Below are 23565 nucleotides of genomic sequence, written 5' to 3' on the forward strand. Positions count from 1 at the left end.
ACTGGTGCGGATTTCGCAATAAATTAGACCGAGGTGTAATTAAAAGGGCACCAGTTGCCATCGTCCCGTGACCGTCGTGTAGCCACTACCGAATGAGAAGAGAGTCCTTGGGAACTTCTTCGGGCGTCTTTCGAGAGTCGAGAGAACAAACGAGCCACGATAGAATTTCGTTGATAATTATGCAATCGCGAATGTTCGAACATAATCGATCGAACTATTGTATTATTAATGCTTGTGAAGTTTTTTTATTTATTTATTTACAATCAGAGTCATTAAAAATAAACTAATTTAACTTCATAAAAAATAATTACAACTCAAAAAAAGTAATTAATTCTTTATAAGAGTAGCAAAACGAAAATAATTTGATTATGTTAAGAATAAATTTTTTTACTGATTAGTTAATAATTTTTTATTAAGTTGAAAAAGTTTTTTCTTTTTCTGAAAAATTTAATTTAATTTTTTTTAATTATGTCACTTTTTAAATAAGAGAGCGATATGTAGAAATTAAAAACCAAGAAATTAAATGTAAAACAAGGCTTAATTGATTAAAAGTTACGGCTCTTTAATAAGGTTTAATTGTTAAGTCGAAAATCCTTCATGTAATATTGTCTGGGATGTGTGTAATTCAGGGATCTGATGAGTGACCGGCGCGTGATCAGCGGTGCGATTCAGCGACGACTAATTTGTTCGTTCGGTAAATTGAAATTACATGTTATTCTCACACAGTTTCTCTCGCACAACTGCTGAATTATTATCACGATGTGTGTATCCTCGAAAGAGAACCACGAGGCAAAGATAATGCTGAATGGTATGTCCTGACTTTCTCCGCTTTCTGATCCTCGTACCACAGTTTCACTAGCGTCATTAATCCTCAGAATATTCGTATATCTTAACAGTGCAAAATCATTATACATACACTGATTATTACGAGCATCGTGAGGACATAATCACATATTTAATTATTTTCTTTAAATGTATCTCTCTTATGAGAAATTTTTTCCTTGAAATCATGCAACTTTGGAAAATATGTGTTGGGATCATTTTTTGCAAAAATTTAAACTAACCAAATAAAAAATAAAGAATTTAATCAATTCCGCATAAAATGGCAAACATTTTTATATTAATAAGTGTTAAATTGTGAATAATAGCTTCCAAAGCTTCAACAAACAAACAAAATTTATCGTCGATGTGAATTGCTCGCTGCTTATCTTGCTGAATTTAAAATTCTTATAAGTATTTGAAATTTTAAGAACTTGTGAGTGACTCTACTTTTGTCGATCGCAAAATTAATTATAGACTAAAAATATTGCTAAAGAAGACTCCAAAGAGAGTCAAAATTTCAAGAATTCTTAGTATTTTAAATAAACAATACAATCAAATGGAGTAACAATTTTACTTGTTAACAACTTTTTTTGTGCACTTCCTTCCATGTTGACTCTCAGTAACCTAGATTATCTTTACTTTTGTAAGTTTGTAAAAAAGAAAAATAAAATATTAATACTAGAATCTTATTCGCATACTTATAGACATGTGTTACATTACCGATAATCGAAGAACAGCATAGAACCAGTAACGGACATAATTGTATGATAGAAAGAAATATGTCTAGAAGCGTTTTGCAAGTAACTTGTTCGTGACCATAGTAACAATCGCGAGGAGTTTTTTTCATAAACCGCGATTTATTGTACGATCGTACCTGTCAATACGTTTTTCTTCGGTTTAGCGTCGCTGCTACGAGAGTTCGCTTCCGCTTTAGCCAACGTCGTGGAATCGTGACCGCAAAATAAATCTAAAGGCGCCTCGGGATGCCTTGGTCTCTCTTCTCGGTTCATCCTCGCATTCTCATGGACCTTCCGCGACCTCCCCGTCTCATTCCGCGGTCTCCGTGGAATTTTTACCAATTTCTGTCCTCCAACGTTCCACGCTCATCTTTCCTAAAATTCCCCGAGGATCCCGACGATTCTTCTTCCTTATTCCTCTACCGTATCTTTATTGTGTTTTTATGAGATTGTCTATCATATCTTTCTTTTTTTTCTCTTCCGTTCTTTATTTCTTTCTACAGTTCCTTCGTCTCTTATTTTCTTTCTCCATCTGCGATCGTCCTCCTACCACCGGCCTAGTCTTTATTACTGCTCCTCCATGCTCAGTTTCTTTACGGATCTATTCTCTTGTGGCCTCTTTCTGTCCTCTTACTCTTCTCTCGCGTCTTTTTTCTTCCTTCGCCAACCTGGTGATCTCCAACAATTTCTCCGAGCGACCTCCTCCCTCTACGCCCCCGTCGAGGATTCCGACGAGAGATAACCCTTATAAACTGGAGCATTAGTAAGGCGCGGAGCAGCTCCGTGAGAGGGTATCTGCGAATCTACACGTTGCAAGAGGGGCGCAAAGGCGTGCCACAATGAGGCCCGGTATATAAACCATATCTGTATCGTGCTTGGCCCTCCGCCGCAGAGTAGCGAATGTGGGACCACCATAATGTATATCGCACGGTCATACAGATGAGAGCATTGCCAGCCGGTCGAATAACCGAGTATATCTTCTTTCAAGCATCTTACTTATGCTCTAACCAGGCGGGCTCGCACAAAAATCGACATAATTATCGGGCTCGCGCCTCCTCGGGGAAATTAAGCGAGGATCGTGTTGCGTTAAGGGAATAGTAATCCTAATGAAATCGCGATAATTAATTAATTCTGCGCAATATAGTATAACGGAATTAAGATCAATAGAATATTTTCGTTATTACTCTCGATATCATTCATTTATTCAATTGTAATACAAAAGATGCTGAGACGCTCGAGCCTCAATGGGATTGTTTTATCGATACAATTATGACACATTACAATTTATGACACATACATATTGATTTATGAAATATTGATTTATGACACATAATATTACGTATTATTTCATTAATATATCGCACACATACACATAAATTTTCGTAATGGATTTTCGTATTGAATTAGGTGTTTAAGTTTAAAAATTTAATTGTTGTTTTTTTGTATAATCTATTAGTTTGATGACTTTTAAGTGCAAATTGCAGAACTTTTATATTAAACAAATCTTGTTACAACCTGACAATTTTAGACGCTGAGAAACGTTAAGAAACTTAATTTCAAATAATTTTATTCTTGGAATATATTCCATCCACTATATTAATATTTATTAATCTGTATACTTTAATTTTGGAAAAGGATTTTCAAATTAATAAAAGTATATACGAAAATATTCTTCACAAAAATTACTGCGTTTAATTAGTTAAAATAGACGACACCATTTCTTAGCTTCAACGTTCTTATTCTCAACAAGAAAATAGTCAACGACTATAAGAACGTTTCACGTTCTTATAGTCGTTGGCTATTTTCTTGTTGAGAATACATGAATCCAGTGTTGGATTTGTAAATGTTTTGACTGAATTGTGGATGTTAAATTTCAATGAGAGCGATCGTGTTTATAGCGCCGCGACGAAAAGAAGATCTGGTAGAAGGAATACGAGGATGTTCGCGATTAAGTTGTATCAAATCCGCTATTGAGCATCACCAGTTTCACCATAAATGTCCGGCTCGTGGTATTTCCCATAATCTACAAGAGAGGGCACGCGAGAGATAAAGGATCAGCAAGAAAAACGAGGATCGATTGTGGTTATCTTCGAACGAAGAGAGACGAACGAATCACAGAAGAAGCAAAAAGATAACTGTGAGAGAAAGAGGCAAGGCACACGATAAAAAAAGAATACAAGGGAGACACATGACGGGTGGGAGGATAAAAAGCGTAAGAATCAGAGATTAGCCGATATCCGTATGAGCAAGAAAGAGGGAGTCATATGATGGAATAAAAAATGCGAGGTATGGGAGAAAGAAGAAAATGATGGAGAGGTATAAGAAGAATAAGAGAGAGAGAGAGAGAGAAAGACAACTGGCAAATTTCTGGCTTGTGGTCGTCGGTCCTCAACGCGCTGGAGGTATCCAGGTGTGCGAAAGTGACGCTCTACAATAACTCCTTCGGCTTTATGTTGTGGGTGGTTTATACTTTATGTGTCCCGCGGGACAATCGAAACCGCGAACGATTCGGACTTTTATTCCTACTGCCCTCTCGCTTTGCTCAAAAATCAACCTCCCTCTCGTTGTTTACGACAATTCAGCATCATTACCAACACTGCATAATCGCGCACATGCATATATATGCATATCCTGACGCGACTTTGCATCTTAATGTCATTTAAGATTCGTGATGACTTCTTCACCTTTTTGCAATAATTTTCCAGAACAAATTATCGATATTATTACGACCTTTTAATGATTGTTTCAATAAATAGAGATTCTTGGCCATTTTCATCTTCTTGACCAAAACTCGAATGCGTGTCCATTACTATCCTTCCCTTTTAAATTATACAAATACTGATTTCACTATATTAAATTTATAATTACACTGTACCCGATTTCTCGCGTCTGATTTTCGGGGATCTAATGAGCCGTTGCGTCCCCACACATATCCTTAATTTAACTCACTGCATCGATCATAATTACCAGGCGTGATATATGCTTGCTCGCATGTACCGCAGGCAGGTGTGAGGATTGTGAGGAGTGCCCCTCGCGCGAGTGATGTAACGCGTACCTCGCGATAAATCAAACTTCGAGAAGCGGCGCGGCCCCCGGATCGATGTCCGAGATTGGCAACGTACCAATTTTCTCCGGGAGTGAAAGCAGATTTCGAGAAGGGCCGCTTGCGCACGACGTCCGCAATGATAGGTGTGATAAATGCAATTATTTACGGTCGATTAAGAGCACTTCGACGAGCGTTTGAGCCGCCGCGGGTATCCGGAGCGGCGAGAAAATGCTTCCGATCGAAGCCTCCGATCGGAGGCGGCCAAGCTCTCTCGTGTACGAGAGCTGTGCTCGAATTTTAAGCAGATTATCTGCTCGTCCACTCGTAGCGATACAGCTCGGCATGGCGTGTTACGAAAGCGAAGTATCGCGTCGTGCAGCTCGATCAATATTTTTACATATTTTAACGTTTAAAATATCGCGAAATATCGTTTCGGTTGAGAGAGTTTATCTTCACGGTAATATTTATGATAAAAATAAAAGTAAATAAAATACTTTGAGTAAAGTAGTATTTGAATAAAGTAACCTTTTCAAAATGTATGATATATATGTTTCAGTGTCACTTACATTATTATTACCTAATGCGCGATCAAGATATAATTTTTTAAATCGAATGCGACATGTAGGTAACAATATGGCACGCATGTCACCCTCCATTTTGGCCTAACGAAGATCTCTGATCGTATCGAATCGAAGAGGAGACCATTCAGGTCGGAGCTGAGATCCTTTATTTCTTTTCGTGTATCTACTCTTGAAGCTTTCCCCCTTCGAGTGTAGTATCTTCGAATTGATGCATCGCCGTGTACGAGAATATTTCACGTCGCGCGTTTTGTCCCGCGCATGAGAAAAATATTCCTGTCGCAACCCACGCACAATGCGTAGAGAAACGTGTGGCGGAGAGATACAAGAAGAAAGGAAATCTTCGAAATAAATCATGGATCTAGGCAACAGGTGTACAGATTACTTTACCATTCGAGTTCTTGCATCCAGCGTGTAGTGAGAGATTCATCTCAAACTATCTACATATATGTGTATATACTTTTTCTGAATTTCTTACCAAATATGTCGCGCAACATAGATCCTCGAGGAAAACATCCATCAGGAAATATATAATCATTTTTCTTTCGATCCATGAGAATTACGTAAATGGATCGCTCTGTAAAACTGCTCTTGAAGAAAATCTCGACTTTGATATATCTCGTATATTTGTATTGCTAAGAATATTTCTTAGTAAGTGAAAATATCTTTTTTATAAGAGTAAATCACATCATTCATGTTATTATTAAGCTGTAATGTACGAGTGTGTTGTATGGTTTGATTTATACGATTATTTATTAATTTAGTTTAGTATGCATGATATAAAAAAGTAGCATGGAGGAGGTAAATGAACGTGTTGGGACCGAGTTGCGTTCTAGGACTGGTCAAGAAGGATGGCTTTCGTGCCGAATAAAATGATATTAATCGTAAGAGCCGGCGGGGGTCGGCGGCTTTCCTCTGTCCTAGTTCACAATAAATAAATCCACGGGTCCAGCCCCTGCAGTGTCCCAATTAATTCGATCTTATTGTAACGTGCGACGCATCCTCGGGCTACGCTCTTTGTGATATCGACTTTGGTCACGGTCCCAAGTACATTATCATTCGTCGTGCGTGTCCCTTGCCCCGACGAATTTAATTAAGCCGCGAGCAACACACTGTCGCTCCGGCTTGCAACAACACCGTGTACGAGTTCCACGGGGAATGCGCGTGTTGGATAAATAACTTTCAAATTACACGCGTAATCATTACGACGCGAGAGAGACCTCTTATCAGTCCTCTGTACAGCCAAGTCAATTTAACTTCTCTCCGTAATTTCTTAGCCACTTAAAAAAAAAAAGTTATACAAGCAGTACCAAAGCTTAAGACTGCATGAAATAGAATTAATCCCTGCTTATGTCGTGATCCGTATTGAAACCATACACATATCCATGCATTATATATGCAACAGCTATATTTTTTATTTGAAACTAATAACAACTTTGTACATATATTATATCGAAGAGATTTTCCGTCATATAAATATGTAACTAGATAGGATTTTCGTTGTACCTTTTTCTTTTTCAAAAAGAATGGAATTGTTACAAATATATTCTATTTATATCAATTATATGAGTTCTGATTAAATTTGTTTGTAACATACAGAAACACGTATTTCCTGCATCATCAAGAGTATCCTTGGATTTTTTGGAATTAAAATTTTTTGTTATTACTTTTATAAGTTTTAAAATTTTCAATTATATAAAAAATTACAACACTTAAATTTAATATAAATATAGCACGATAATTAATTTCTATAAATAGAATAAAACTGAAACATACGATTGTAAAACATACAATTATTCTAAATCATTACACTATTTAAAAATTAAGAAAATATCTCAGGCTCATCAGGACTCATATGTTCCAATCACGGATTGAATAAAGATGAGTCGCGTCTGCATTCAGACGTATGTGTAACTTATTTAGAAATCTGAATTAAAGTGCAGGTGCTCGGAATTGTCTTAAGCCGCGGGCTATGCGCTGCAGCAACACGCGTATACGCGTTTCGATCGCGATGGAATGTTGATGTAGGATAAATATCCTTGAAATTACACGCGTAATCATTACGACGTCGCCCGAGGTGGAACACGGTAGGCACTCTCTCGATGCGCTTTTGGTGATCATTCGTTTTACACGCGTCCACATTGGATGGTACGATCGGCATTTGGAGACGAAATCAGGATTGAACCAGACGCGATAGCTGCAAGGTTCGAGAGACGAAAGTGGAACGCTGTAAAATTCGACTTTTGTTATCTAATCAATTTACAATAAATTGATACGGCTATCTTAGGTAAAGATTGAAAATAATCTTATATATTTAATAACAGTGATGAATATATCATTAAAACACGATAAATTGATAAACGAAAAAGATAGATTTCATTTCAAATATGTAATTATTTTTAGCAATATTAGAAATTTCTGTTGAAAAACATTGAAAATATATTTTGCTTTATTATATATAACTATAAAAAAATTATTAAGTATAAAAAAAGGTTTTATTTATCAATGAGTAATTTTTGCTAAATTGGCAGATTCGAAATCATAGACTCGAGTTATTATCTTTTAGTAATTCGATTGATTGCTGTTCAGAAATAATAAACTACTCGTTGAAAAAATCGATTGAATCGTGAACTGATCAAGATAAAGCGATAATTACCGTTATGACCGACGAGATACACCTTGGATTCGATCAGTGCGTTTAAAATGAAACGAGATCAATCTATGAAAGTGCAGTGCAGGTCAAGCACTCGTCGACGAGGCCCTTATTATAACGTTACATAGCTATAAATACGGAGCAAAATTATAGCGATGTATAACGGCAAGTTATTATGGCGCAAAGGGTTGAGCAAATAATGTGTATTAAATATAAGATCACTGGTAGTTAAATGAACTCGAAATTACGCACCGTTTGACGAAAACTCGCAAACTTGTCGAGGAAAACATAAGTTAGACAAGGAAACCGATTCTCTGGTGTAACCATCCGGAAGGGGTAAGGTACGACGAACAATCTCATTAAGGAGGAGATAAATCAACGGTTCGATGAAACCGTTTATAACGAAGTGAGATCTAACTGGAGTAACGCACCTCGCCTCTCGTATATTCTACTAGCCATAGCTATCCTATTATTACGCGGGACTGCCAGCACTCCCACGCTAAGGGGTAACCTGATCGGGGTTAATCTGACCCTGACCTGCAACACCTGCGCGCGCGACCCAACCTAATTCCAACTTTTTCCTCACCCTCTCTCGGTTAGTTTGCTTCGCGTCTCAGCTTGCGTTATCCCGAGGCAGGAGATAAGAACTAAAGATAGGATTTTTTTCTCTTGAGATCACCATACTTTAATGAAGACTCGCATCGGATTATGTTCGGTATCTCGTATAGTCATGCTATATGAAAAGTATTAATGAGTTTCCAAGATTATTAATGTGAAAATGACAATTGATTATTAATGTGTTGAAATGACATGTGTTGAAAAATCCTAATATTTATTGAACATTGAATATAGGGATATAGCTTCGTTGTTATTAAAAAATAAAAGAATACGTTACATCGAATATCTTTATTCCTATAAAATATACTGCTGAAATATATACTGTGTAAAAATTTTTTTATAGTAAATTTACGTACGAGTATTGAAGAATGCGATATGCGTGTCTCTTCGTTCCATCCAGAGTTTGTTTCATATCAGGACCGTAAATAGATAAGCTTTTTATATTTTATATAGGGGCAGGTTTAGGAAGAGGATTCGATCCTCCGAGCTAAAGCTACGGCACCTCACTCAACGCCCGCAATCGTAAATCCTGAATACTGTCGATAGGTAGTATCATGGTTTTATAAAGGTATATAAAAAAGAGGAAAACGTTATGGGAAATGTCCTATCGGGAGACGGCGGGCAGGTGCGCCGGCCATATAAGGTTAAAAGGCCATACAGTCGACTCTCGCTTCGAAGCACGATAAACACGATTCGCTCGTGCCTCGCCCAACTTCTACATGAGGAGTTATTACGTACGCCTACGCCTCCGGGCTCGGCCGCAGGAAACTCGAGGCGAGGACTCGGTGACGGTGAGGGAAGGAGGTTCGTTTTTTGGTATGTATCTACGGAAATTGAACGTCGAGAGCCGGCGACTAGCCGTTAAGTTGTAAATCTTGAGCGCGTGGTGAATTGCTCATAGTTTAGAAACAGTCTTTTCACTGTGTTTTGATTGATGGCGTAGAATAGCGTATTCAAGAATAATTCTTTTTATATTGAAGGTTATTATTTGCATGAATAATTTATCTGATATATGTATCAATTATAATTTTAACAAAAATACTATTAACTGTACGAGAAATTCCATGCAATTTTTTTTGCAATAAAATGAAATATTCATATTTTCATTATTGAATTATTTCTGTGCGTAATTTATAATTACATTTTAATAAAAATCTCATATTTGTAATTCTAAATTGATTTTTATTATTATTCATGTGATTATAGTATACAATTGTTTAATTAATTGGGGATTCAGCGTATGCTAATTAACATCGCTTTAACTCTGCGCGATGCGTTGCGTCGTGTCAATATGTTCCGGCGTTTAATCTTCTCCCAGAGAGTGACATTATTAGCTGCAAATGAGTGAGACTCGCGCGGCGAATGGCTACAAATTAACTATGCTGCCGGTTAACTGGTCGCCGCTAATTACGACGTACACGTCAATGCGCCTGGTAATTATGCCCATTGCAGCCGCACACCAGTCGATCCCGTTTTTTTCGCGAAAGAACCGTGACTAATAACGCAAGATCGAAAAATCATAGTATCGATCGGCCTCTTCGGGATGCATTGAAGCCAAACTCCGACAGGGTGCCGTCGAAGGACGGTCCACCCGCTGATCTGTACCTGTGTTCTTTTAATTGGAACCAGAACCGAATCGCCGATCAGCTGCAGGTGAATTGCAACGATTTGTATCACTGGCAGATCATTACTCATCCATCCTCGCGTGGGGAATTTATAGCGAGTCGCCATTGTAACGAATAGGAAAGAATCGAATCCGTTCCCCACGGGAGTAAGCGAAAAAGTTTTTCTTCGTTATCTGCCTACGTGGAAGAACTCATAGTTCTTGTTGTGATTCGGTTTTGCCGCGGGAGAGAATCGCCTCCTCGTCAGCCTTTTTGTTTAATCTACAACTGTTCCACCGGCGAAAAAGCGAACGAACAAATAAGCTGACTAACGCTAAGATTAATATAATACATCGTTTCGAATTAGCTCTTCGATATAATGAGATTTTGCTTCTTTTAATTTTTTATTACACTTTATTTGCGTTGTTCCTATTCGTTTGCTTTTCGTCGGACGTCGCTGCGTCGTTGGACCGCTAACGATCCGGTTAGTGAAATAACCGTGCCAAGGATATTTCCCTTCTGGCATATCGATTCACATGACGCGGGGTTACAGATGTTTCAGCAAGTGTTCGAGCGGGTTCAGGTGGTGACGGTCGATTGGTTGTTGCACGTGCTGGCCGGAAGCGGAAACGCGTTGTGGGAACGACGAAAGCCACAAGTGGCATGGGACTAAGTCTAATGATGCGCATATAAATGCGGGATGTGTGCAAAGTGAAGATGACACATGTAGATAACGGGAGGATGCGACCAGCATTTGATATTAGCATCTTAAACGGACATTAAAGAATTATTGGCTGACACTTCGTTAAGCTTCGTTATTAACGAACTATCGAACTTTTCTTTTCTAATTAGTTTAATTGACTTGTTTATAGAATTTGTGTTGAATAACATAAAATTTGTGCAATATTATTTTCTCTTATCAATATAGTTATATATTTTTGCCTTTTTTCTTGCCTTTTCAATCTTATTAACAATATAATAGTCTTCACGATATATAATAAAACACCATTTCTACGCGGAAAGACTATTATTATTAACTTAATTATTTCTGTTCACAATTCTTTCGCGGAAAGAATTAATATGTTTCATTGCTAATATTCTTTTTCTAGATATTAGGAGAATTTTCATGAGATGTGAATCAATATTTTTTTTTAATTTTCTCCTTTTTTATTACAAGATGATGTTACCTATATATAGTGATTTTAAAATTGTGACAGTTATAGATTTGCTTTTTGGATTTGATAATTTCATGACATTCATGACGTTAGTGTTGTTACTAATTATTCACATTAATGTTATTGCATTTTCTTTAATTACATTTTTATTATCTATTTAATGGTTTAATTCGACAAAAAATGTTTTAGAATAATTTTGTTTATTAATTATAATTAATAATATAATTACAATATTGACAGAATATTGACAATATAGAACAGAGAGTCGTAATTTCACACTATTTTCAATAGTGTGAAATTAATAAAAGTATTTACTAATTATACTTTATAAGAGATTTGTATCTTCTACGCTTTGTAAGAATCTTTATAATACGAAATTTTTTTTGAGATAAAAACATTTGAATATGTAGCGTTTATTTCAGCATTAAAAGTCAGTTTAGTAAATATTTAAACAGAATGAGAGGTTTCTTACGTCCATGTGTCATTCCATTGGTATCAGTAAAGTCTGTTTAAAAAGAAGAAAAAGAATCGATATAAGGCTTTTCTGCCAGATACACATGGCTGTCCAGATTTGGATTCATGTATCAATTTGAAGGGTCTCTCGAGAGACGTTTAAATCGATACACATATGCTTTCTTCGGATATTTCCAGCGTTATCTATACTATTGCATGATCCAGTTACGTATTCATAAATATTACTCTTCATGCTCGGCATTTGTTTCGCACTCTTTAAATTACTGTATTTGAAAAGTTCATTTTTAAATAATTAAATTAGTTTCACGAATGTCACGAATATGTCAATAATTAATAGCTTACATAATTACATAATATTGTTTCCTTACTTCAGAAATGAGACAACTAAGAAATGTAATTTTCGAGTTATTATCATGAATGAGTTAAGTAAAGCAAAAATAAATTAACTAAATTTCACGTCCAACGTAATAAGGTTTATGTCGTTCTTAAGGTTTTCAAAGAGAATATATTTTCTACAAAAGTAACACATTTTGAGTTATGTCGTTTTTATAAATGAAAAGGAGAACATTTACAGTGAAGAATGTTTTGATGCTTAACGTTTTAAGAAGAAATTATTTTATTCTGAATTTAGTTATTTTAGCTGATCAAGATAAGTACAAACTGTTAATTTATTTCAAATTATGTCACTTTTGATGAATTATTTCAGATTTGTTATAATTTTGCAGGATATCAAAATTGTTGTTAAGTCAAAAAGGAGCTTTTTAACGAATGTGAAACAAAATTGATATATTCTTTTTGTGAAACAAAAATGAAATATTCTTTTTATTAATATTATTTTAATCAATTAATATTTTTCTATTAAGTTCAAAAATAATTTTTTTATAATTAATTTTTTTAATCATGCTACTTTTGAAATGAAGAAACGCTATTATCTTTTCAGATTTTCGGAAATAACAAAGAAATCTTGGTCTCGGAGACTTTGAGTTCATGAAGTTATCTTGTAACCATAAACTTGTAATTCTATTTTAGCCTTCCGCGATATTACGTGCCATTTAACTTTCTCAAATCGCGTTAAAATCGGCGCGTTATCTTAGATCGAGACATGGATGCCGCATTTTACGAACGAACAGGACGATGTCGGCCCTTTCTGACATTATTACTATTATTACTTATATACACCGGCGCAGTGCGCATTTAATGGAATTCCGGTCTTTACGATCGCCTGAGGAAATCGTATCCTCGAGTCACTTTACATCCGGTTGTAAACCGCGACGGACACATCGCAGTCCTTCGCGCGCTGCCGAATAACGAGTAAGTTTTACGCGTATCTTTAATGACCCCACTTTCCATTAACAAGTCATAATTGGCGCTTTATCGATCGCTATCACGCATTCGTCGCCGCTTTATCTCACGCACGAGCGCGGAATCGGAACGACTCAAAAAGGCCACAAGGATCTCAGGACGGAGAAGTCGATTTAGCACCTTTATTACGAGCAGTAAATAAATAATTAAGATTTTTTTGCTTGAACACAAACAGTATCTGTTTTCTGTTAATAGCTCACGATCCCGGATGACGACGGCTTTACGATTCAGTCGCGAATTAACCGCGATTGTTAACAGAGGCTCGCAATGAGTATTAACGATGCATAATATCTCGGCAAGGGCGGTATCGCAATAACCGATGATTATCGATGTTTCATGCTGAAATTCACGTGCCGCGATGAATGAGAGGGCTACTTGTTATGAGATAAAATTTTATTGGCTAAGAAATTTTATCTTTTATCTTTTATAGACATAATTTTTCAGAGACATAATTTTTCCAAACATTATTATTAAATAAAATTATAATTTAGAGATTAATCTTTTACAGGCGATAGGATTACATGGAATTTTTAAAGGTATCATCGATATTTGGATTATGAATGTTGGTAAATTTAAATCTGTAATAAGCAAAATACAATTTTACTTTTATCATGATAAAATTCATTGTTAAAGTTTTGACGAGTGTATCAGAATTATATTCGATTTTTATATAATCTGGAACAATAAAAAATTTGTTTTATTTCTCGAAAATCCCTTTTACTGACGGAAGAATTAAAATTCATGTTGCTAGCAGAGAGTTAATTGAAGCTTGTATAAACTCAAATTACATTGTTTGTATTGAGGATCATTTCTTTTGACGCAAACTCTTCACAATACTATGATCGAAGCTATAAGTTATTACTATGCATTTTCAGCGTTCCGTCGCTCGTGAACGTAAGCATTCCACCTATGGAAGGAATTTTTCTTGAGGTGCGATCATGTTGTTACGAGGTCATAATCACCTCTCGCAAGTGTCAACCACCTGCAGCTGTATTTATCATATCGACAGTCTTCCGTTAATACCTTCGCGTGGTAGCCTGCGTTTTGCCAGTCGACGTTCGTCGTCCACGTGCCGCTATTGACGACGTCATATCCGCACACGCGTCCGCGCAAGGAAAAGCAAATCTGAATGGCTAATTATGGGGACAATGATGCGGAACTTAACCGGAAGGAGACAGGAGACTTTTCGACGACACGAACACACGAGACTCTCTTCCGCATCGCAATTATGGCGAACGGATCTATCGCGACCGGATGACCGGTTCCTGCATGTGATAATAATAACTGTAAATTTGCTTGATTAATTTTTTACCAACAACTTGGAATAAATTGCGTTTTTTCTTAAGTGATTACTTGGTTGTGTTGCTATACAAATTTTTGCTTCCTCATCGTAAAGAAGCAAGCCTATTATAGTTGGCAGGCTATCGGCATGCAGAGCGAAATGGGAGGATTACATCTTACAACTTGAAAATGTGCGTTACTTCCCTGCAATTCCCGGGGGGTTGCCCCAAAGGGGATGGCAAGAAAAAGTAGCAGTGAAAGACCTAAGAGCCGTCCTCCTGCGTTGTGACGGCTTAATAATCGTACGCACGGCATACGGATCGGTTTCAGGTGGCTCTGTGCAAATCCATGTTTTACATGACGGTGCATAATTACTATCATCTTACGCTTCACGGTGCTCCAATTCTTTGGACGGCGAGGGTGGGAGACCGACGGGCAGCCCGGATTCCCGCGACCCAGCCGGGAACGTCAAAAAGCACCGAGACGCGAAAGGAAACCTGCAATCAGTGCGTCAAAAGGCAGAACTTTCTCCCGCCGTACATATTATATATATGTTGTTACTGCTCGCACAACGGTCTCGTTGCGCGCATTCAAGGTACGCAATGCTTGGGCATTCAGAATTTGGAACATTGCAAGAAAAAATATTGGTCTCGTTCGTAAAGTATTATTGAATTTTTAATGAGTCATTATGCCAAACGGGATTGTATGTAATGTTGTTTTGCATATTTTTTTGCGTTAATGCATTGTAAATTGTACAACTCACAAGTTGACGAAATAGAAAAAAGAAATAATTATGTCTGAAAACGTATTCTCTAATGAAGATACATCTCAGTCGATATCATCTAAAAGTAACGTAATATCAATATTATAATTTCAATATTATAATTTTGCACTCAACAATAACTGTTGTACAATACCATATGTTATATTGCATTTATATTGTTAAGTGCGAACATTATAACATTGTTATTGTGTTACTTTTAGTTTGTGTCTACTGAAATTCTACTTCAATATCGCAAGATTTTGACATGACATAGACATGACAAGTATGCACATTTTCAACGGCACGTGCAAATCTAGTTAACAACTACACTCTCCAAGCAGTGTTACGTTTCGTCTTAACTGTCGCTTAATAATAAATCATTAAAAGAGCCGCGAATATCTATTCATAAGCCTGTTAAGAACCGTCGAGCCGTCCCCGTCAACTTGCCGCGTACAGCGCGCTGATGCTTTTACTTGTCTAGCTCGAGCTTTAATCTCAGGAGCCATCCCATAACTTGCTACAGACAGGCTACGTTGCGTACATGCGATGCAACGTACGGAGGCGCATGCATTTATGCATACGTCCGCGCGGTCCGTTCTACGCATGGATGCAGATGCGGCACGCACAGCCCGGCAGCACCGTCCATAATCTTTTCCCGACACTCGTAATGGACGGAATTGTGAATTCAATTGCTTCTGAATTGGACTCAGTCGGTGCGCCTCGTAAGAGCCGGTCCGACGAATACAGCTTAAGGCACGTACCAAGCCGTGAAAGGGAGCTGCGTAGCGTAGGTGCATCCGTCAAATGAACGCGCTCGGTAGCCAGCGCGTCGCGCACAAAGAACGTCAGCGGCGGACGCTGCGCACCGGCACATAAAGATCCAATGAGTAAGTGACGACGTGGATGCCTCCGCAGTGCTCGAGAGTGCTCGAGATCGTTCACCGAAGTGGATGCTGGCAGTTAAAGAAAGTTTAAGTGCCAATCGGCGACGGGAAATTGCATTGGGACGTTTATCGTACGATAAGAAGTGATCTCGCTGGGATAAAAACGTAAAAGTCTCGTTGACTGGCAGTATGTTTGACATTCTGATGGAATAATTTAAAACGTATTATACATTTTAATCGATAGTAGAGATGGTTAATCGACTTTTATATTAAATCATCTCACCAGTTAATAATAGCAGTTAATAATTAAATGTAAATGCGAAATAGAAAATTGATGGAATAATTGATTATTTAAAGAGAGTTACTACTCCTTTGAATTTTTATTTTCTTGCATGATAAATGTAGAAATTTACTCGGACGGGCAATCATCGACCATAAGCCGAAACGTCCGGTTGCAAAACTCCCCGGAGGCGTCTGCTTAAATCAATTTCATTCCGGTAATTTCGCCTCTTCTAGACCAACGCCAACTGGCGTCATTTGCTTCGTGATTGAGTGCGAAAGATTCAAGAATTGCAACCGGATTATGCGTGAGCCGACGAGTATGCATGCGCGCGATCAGAGTCCGGGGATTCTCGTCGGTCGGGGAACGACCGTAAACCATTATTCCGCAGCGTCATGTGGACGGTGCGCGAATCGCAAAAGAACCTTCGAGAGGCTGAAGAGAGAATAATGGATTCGCGAGACTGGGGATAATGGTCGCGTAACGAGCTGCAGAATGAGCAGAAACGCGTAGCTTTTGCCGTAAGCTTCGTTTTTTTTTTGCCGTACTTTTCCACATCCGACGAGATAAAGTTAATTGAAAAAAAACTGAAACTACGAATTTACGGCCGTGTTTCTTAAACTTATCTTTTAAGCTCTCCAGAACTTGTAACGAGAAACTTCGCTAATTATGGTTTCTTATTATATTTTCGACTTTCTCGACCAAAAAAATCATTTAATAGATTGAATAATTGTATAATGTTGACTTGCTCGAAAGTGTTCGAGCTTTTCGAAGAGGAAACGAACGAAGAAAGGACGCAACGTCATGTAAGGTAGACGCGCAAACTGTAAACCGACACTTTGATAGTCGGTTCTCGTTCTTAAAGTTGGCGAGGCATGTGCCGCCCACCGAGGACGAAAAGGGACATCCTTCGAAGAGACTTGTAGCAGGGATTCTCACATGTGATATACATACATTGTATTCTTAAAAATATACGTATATGCATTGTATCTTTCTTGATATTGCTTTGATTTATGCTTTAAATCTTTTTTACGAAAAAAATAATAGACATTTTGTGTCATATAAGAAAATAAAGAAAACTAATATTTTTTATAATTACTCACCTAATAACTGAGATCCACTGGCTTCCTTCATTTCTTGCAGTCGCATAGAGGCGCCACGAAGATATCTTTTGAGCGAGTTGTCCTCTTGTCTTCCAGCCACTCCCATTTTCAGCTACCAAGTTACTGCCACTTTGTCAATCCGATCTGATGCATTCAGACACGGAAATGACCGTGACATTAAATGCATTCAAAACGAGTCTTGTCAAAAAGACGTCTGAAATTTTATATCACAATAATTATAAATAAACATTATAATTAATTAAAAAGGTATTAATGATAATATATATTCTATATATTTTATGTAAAAATTACTTTAGATTAAGTATTTTTTAAGCTAAAAATAAAAATATATATCTTTATACTAAAATAGTTGCAGTACACATCGCGCAAGTCTTAATTTCAACATATCTTAGATCGTTTTTTTTTATTCAAATAATATCCTATCTTAAAATGCCTCATTTGAATAAGACAAATGAAGACATCTCGGAGACACAGTGCAAGAACGATGAAGCCGATATCCGAGATTGGAGAGAGGATCACTTATAGTGTCGCTGGGGCGTCGAACCATCCCGATTGATCGCTATCATTACGAAAACAATGGCCGACATAAGCTTATTCTAACGATGACGCTTGGTTTAGAGATCGAGGATTATCTTGGTAGCATGGCGACTAACAAGCATAGAAGGTAGACTCGACTTTGTCCGATGAAAACCGATCCCCCGGCTGCTACCCACGCTTGTATTTCTTGTTCGCTATTCGACGACAAGATAGGCAAATTGTAACTTTATTATGCAAATCGAATGTTAAATTACAAAATTTTTAATAATATACGTTATTTTCATAACCTCATAAGAAATCAGGGATGAATGTGATTTTAGACATCGTTTGAGCAAACAAAATATACTGTTGTTGCATATCATAAAAAAAAAGAGACAGGCTAAAGTGAATGCGTTTAGAGAGACAATTCATATCCATTACATATGTTTTGTACTCGGAAGTTTAGAACGCATTCACAGGTAGATATGCATGTACAGTTCTCTGCCTTGAAGCATTGTAGCTCGTTTTAACACCTTCGCTTGGTATAATTTTTATGACGCTGAAATCACATTTTCGCGGCGTCGCGTTTTTACTTGCTCCTCTCCTGAATGTTGCCTCTCGCGTGAATAATAATTTCATATACTCTGCGGATATGCTTCGAATTTTTTTTACTTTTTTAGTAAGCTGTACTGAAATAACGAATAACGCGTGATGGTAAAAATTTAGTAGCCGCTGATTACACGGTACTTTCTAAAAGTGAATGTTACACTTATAACTGTATGTAATCGACAGCGAATATTTGCTATTTTTCAGTAATAATAGGCTGACGCACTTTTGGAGAATACAGTGAAAGTTTTCCACTTTAGAGATAATTCGTGATTTCTTTGGTTATAATTTTATCGACCAAGATTTGAATGAAAAGAAGATTTGTAAAAGCGAACATCTCATTTCAATTAATAGTATAATGCATCGCATTTTATGCCTACCCTTATTCATTTTCTCATCATTTACAATTAAATCGCAATTAACCAGGATTTAAAATATGATTCAGAAATGCAGATGTTTGCAGATGTATGCTATAATTTGTCCTCGGATAAGAATACCTGCACCATGAACATGAAAAGCCGAGTTCAGCCGAGTTCCCGGGGTAGCTGCGCAGCCTCCCTTTTATCAGCATGTTTCCTCGCCATCTGCTGGAAGCTGGGGAAATCAGGAGATGTATTGAACAGGCTGGATGCGCACGGCGAGATGCGCGAATATCCGCGAATTCCCGTCAGCGGGGGACCGCAGTCCGTACAATAAAGAAAAAAGCATCCAGGACAGAGCGAGAGGAAGCGAGGTGGAGCCAGTAGGAGTGAAAGAGCACTTCGGCGAGAGAGACCGACGGAGAGGGTCCCTAATCCTCCCGGACGCCGAAGAGGCGGACTCGATTAATAGTCGCGCTCGCGAGAGAAACAACGTCGTCCTCGGTCGTCGCTCGAGATGACTTCCGCGGTGTTCTGAGCGGAACTCTCGGAACGGTGCTCTTCGATGGACGATCGTGCGCACCTGAAGATCCACGGCATTGGCTCTCCGCAGGTCTTCGAATAAGAGGGTTAGTTCGAGCTGTCAAGCGGTCATGTAAACGTCCCGTCGTGTACTGGTACCGTTGTGTGGTCTATCCATCATATGGTCCAATTGCTAATATATTTCCAGTGAATCTTCGCGGAATTTAGAAATCTTCTTCAGGCCAGAATGAGACCAAGCGCGATTGTTTTATTGCTTCTGCTGTGCGCACAGTTTCTCACTTCGGAATCGAAGCTTCGGCAACAAGCAGCCGTCGATGACGACGACGATGATGACGATGAATGGGATGATGATGATGATGATGATGATGATGATGATGACGACGGGAGCTATCAGACGAAGCCCGAGGTCGATGATGATGGCCGAATCTACAAAAACCCACGAAACTCACCCTCTGCTGTATGTCCAAGAGATGAAGAGCAGGCGGAGCTAATGGGCCAGAAGTGTTTGCGAAAATGCTCTACCGATGAGGACTGCAAAAGTAAGAAAAAGAAATGCAGATGCGACGGAGCCTGTGGAATGTCGTGCATCAAGCCTGAACGTGAATGCCCGATATTAACCGAGATTGATCATGGTGTGATGACAGTTACCGGACGATTCTTTGGAAATAGAACTCATTACGCCTGCGACACCGACTACTTTATAGTCGGCCTGTCCGAGAGAATATGTCGCGCCGATGGTCATTGGACCGGGTCTAATCCGTCCTGCAAGAAAGATTCCAACTCCTTCTGCTCTCAGCCGCCGAAGATACAAAACGCGCGCCACAACGCTCCGTTAGAGCAAACGACCTTTGATCTTGACAGTGGTGTGCAATATTTCTGTATTCATGGATATGTAGCAACGGGAGCGAAAAAAGCGAAATGTCTACTGATGGAAGGAGCTGCTAGATGGTACGGGCCAGATATCACTTGTAAGCCTCAAAGCTGCGATTTACCTCCGGACATTCCAAATGGATGGCACTCTGGTAAGTTCACGTAATTATGATCGATTTATATATTTAATTTTTCGGTACGGGAGAGATTTTAATTATTATATATACTTTTAAGGGGAATGTTACACGTATGATTGTCGCGTATCGTATCATTGCATGGAGGGTTACGAATTAGTTGGAAAATCGGAGAAACTGTGCCTGGCGGATGGCACATGGACCCCGAAGGAATTACCGCAATGCGTTCAAGTAAGAAAATACGAATAAAATTTTGAATTGTTCCTCGGAAACAAATCGTAGACATGTTCAATATCTCGTGCAGGTCACGTCCGTGCAATGTCCGAAGCCAGAAAATCCAGTCAACGGCAAGGCTGTCTACACCTCCTACGCGTATAATTCCATTGTATCGTATGAATGCAAGTACGGGTACACTGTAGTAGGCGCAGGAACTAGACGTTGCGGTGCTGACAGAAAGTGGACTGGAAAGACGCCTACTTGCCAAGAAATCAATTGTGGTTTACCTGGCGTGTTATATAACGGTTGGATTGAAAATATTGAAGCCGGTGTGTTATTTAAAATTTGTGTTATTTAAAATCCGAATAACATAATTTATGATCAATATGTATATTATAATCATTCTTTTTTTTTTGTGGAATTGTTGCAACCGTAGGCACAGGTATGGGCGCCAGCATAATCTTCCGCTGTAAGGATCACATGAAATTGGAGGGTAATACTTCCTCTGTCTGTCAGAAAGATGGCAAATGGCGTTATCCTATACCGCAATGTTTAGCACCGTGCGTCGTCCCACAGATCGAAAACGGTTACGTTGTCGTAGCCAGCGATGAGAGAGATCACATCAACAACGTTACGGTGGTGGAGCATGGCGAGAGACTTCGGGTTACGTGCATTCAGAATTACGAATTCGCCGCCAATAGCACTCCGGTGTTATGCAATAACGGTACTTGGTCGATAGTGCCAAGTTGTTCGCCAGCTCGATGTAAGAATATGCCGAAGAGCCCGAAGAATGGGATGGTAATAGCACCGAAGACAGATCACGGTATGAAGGCGATATTTAAGTGCAAAGATGGTTTCAAGTTGATTGGCGGTGGTCCTTTGAATCTCTCCACATCCGTGGAATGTCGTTATGGTAACTGGATCGGTGATCTACCATACTGTGAGCAGGTCTTCTGCCCGTTTCCCGGTCTCATCGAACATGGCAAAGTTTTTCTGGTCGGCAACATGGGAGTTTACGATTATAGACCGTATGTGAAGAAGATTGTCAATAACAAACAGATTATGTATGATTGTGATAAGGGTTACGTTCTCGATGACGGGCCAACTGGCGCGACTTGTATAGGCGGTGCATGGAGTCCTAAAGAATTGCCCAAGTGTATTCTTGGACAGCACCCTCGACTTAGATGGAGCAGACGACGTAGATCTGTAGACAACGACAATGTTACCTTGAATTACAACGTTACTCTAAATTACAAGTAAGATAATTACAATAAATATTAATAAATATTAATATAAATCAATAAATTGAAAATTGTTTGTATTAACAATTCAATAAATTGAAATCAGGATGAAAGAGAGAGAGAGAGAGAGAGAGAGAGAGAGAGAGAGAGAGAGAGAGAGAGAGAGAGAGAGAGTGTGTGTGTGTTTATATTTATTTTAGTTTATAAGTAAATACAGTTTATTTTATTTTAGAAAAACAGTTTTTAATAAAAACGATGTAAAAACATTATTAAAAATAAAAATTAAATATTAATGTTTCAGAAAATTCATCGATTTCTTCCGTAAAGTGGGCAAAAAACTTCTACATATGGAGATGAACAGAAGCCGTGAACATTCCAAGCATAAAGCGGACATGAAACTTGCATCTATTGCTAGCCAACAGAACAACACCAATGCGTCCGATCCATCAACTTGGAAAGCACACGCAGGTCATAGTAATAAATCCCGTTTGCGAGAAGAAAGAATGATTGATTTTCTCAAGATGGTATACAGAAAATTACAGCGCATGGATGCCAAACAACCAAATAATTCTAGCAACAATACTATGCACGACCTACTGAATGCAATGAGCAAGAACTTCTTTCATGTAGACCTTGCAGAGTCGCGACGAAACGGTAGCAAAGCCCGCTCGGATTTTGAGATACGTAATCAGAGGGAGTTCATTAAATTGAAGAGGGAATTCGAGCGAATCATGAGATTTTATAACAAGTCTATACGCTGGAACGAGAAACAGAATCGAAAAGATGCGAAGAGAAAAGGCTTGTCGCACGCTGAGAAGCGAAAGGATAAGAAAAAACACAGGAAGAATTATTACAAGGGTTTCTATGAGTTCGTCAACAGTTACGTAACTGAAAAGCTGTCGATGTTGGAGGCGCGCAACGCGACCGAAGAATTAATCAAGAAAATGAATATTGACAAGTTTACCGTGAGGAACGGCACGACTTTCACGGTTGGTGAGATGTACGCATTTTTCAAACATATCATACAGGATAGATTGAACTCGACGGAAGAAAGCGTAACCATAGAATCTAGCACGTCAGCAGCGCCGAAGGCCGCGTCATACGGTAATCAATCATCGACAATCCCGAGTAACGATGTTGCCGTACTTGACAACGAGATTCCAGCTAAAGACGGAGAGCCCAAACATCGCAGCAAGCGGATACGAAACACATCGGAGGAAACTGGCGCTTCACGTCAAAAGAGGAAGCTTTTGTCAGTGAAACCAATCAACACGGACGATCAAAAATATTCAGGGAAGTCGAAGCCCATTGACGATGCTAAATCAAAACAGTTCACTTTCGATGAGCTGCAGGCACAACAGCAGAGCCGTTCAAAACGATTCCTGCCGCCTTCCGAGCTGGATAATCAAATATTCCTCAAGAACTTGTATCTCAACGCTTACGAGGACGAGTATCGAGCAAATGTGAAGCGATCCGTTGACCAGATAAATCGCACAATTGGCTGGTTTTCCTCGAGAAGACGCAAGGGAAACCTCGATGCGTACGAGATCAATTGAGGAAATAATGTGTTGTGATATTAACGGAATTTACTAAGTTATTTACCGATATCAATCGATTTTAGGTGAAGTATACACTATATATATTATATATTATATATATATATATATATGTATATATAC

The 23565-nt window shown here is 38.4% G+C and overlaps 1 protein-coding gene across 2 annotated transcripts; it reads left to right on the forward strand.

Annotated features, from left to right (window-relative positions):
- The first annotated feature begins 19277 nt into the window (after window positions 1–19277).
- LOC108690694 lies at window positions 19278–23462 on the forward strand. Of its 2 annotated transcripts, XM_018198108.1 has the most exons (6): window positions 19278–19511; window positions 19613–20447; window positions 20530–20660; window positions 20734–20974; window positions 21082–21901; window positions 22188–23462. In XM_018198108.1, the coding sequence occupies exons 2-6, from the start codon at window positions 19652–19654 to the stop codon at window positions 23440–23442; spliced, it is 3243 nt and encodes a 1080-aa protein (XP_018053597.1). In that variant the 5' UTR covers window positions 19278–19511; window positions 19613–19651; the 3' UTR covers window positions 23443–23462. The 2 variants fall into 2 exon arrangements, with proteins under 2 accessions (XP_018053597.1, XP_018053598.1); XM_018198109.1 differs by having other exon boundaries at window positions 19278–20447.
- Window positions 23463–23565: the final 103 nt, after the last annotated feature.

The sequence above is a fragment of the Atta colombica genome, unplaced genomic scaffold, assembly GCF_001594045.1.
Source record: "Atta colombica isolate Treedump-2 unplaced genomic scaffold, Acol1.0 scaffold35, whole genome shotgun sequence".
NCBI classification, from domain to species: domain Eukaryota; kingdom Metazoa; phylum Arthropoda; class Insecta; order Hymenoptera; family Formicidae; genus Atta; species Atta colombica.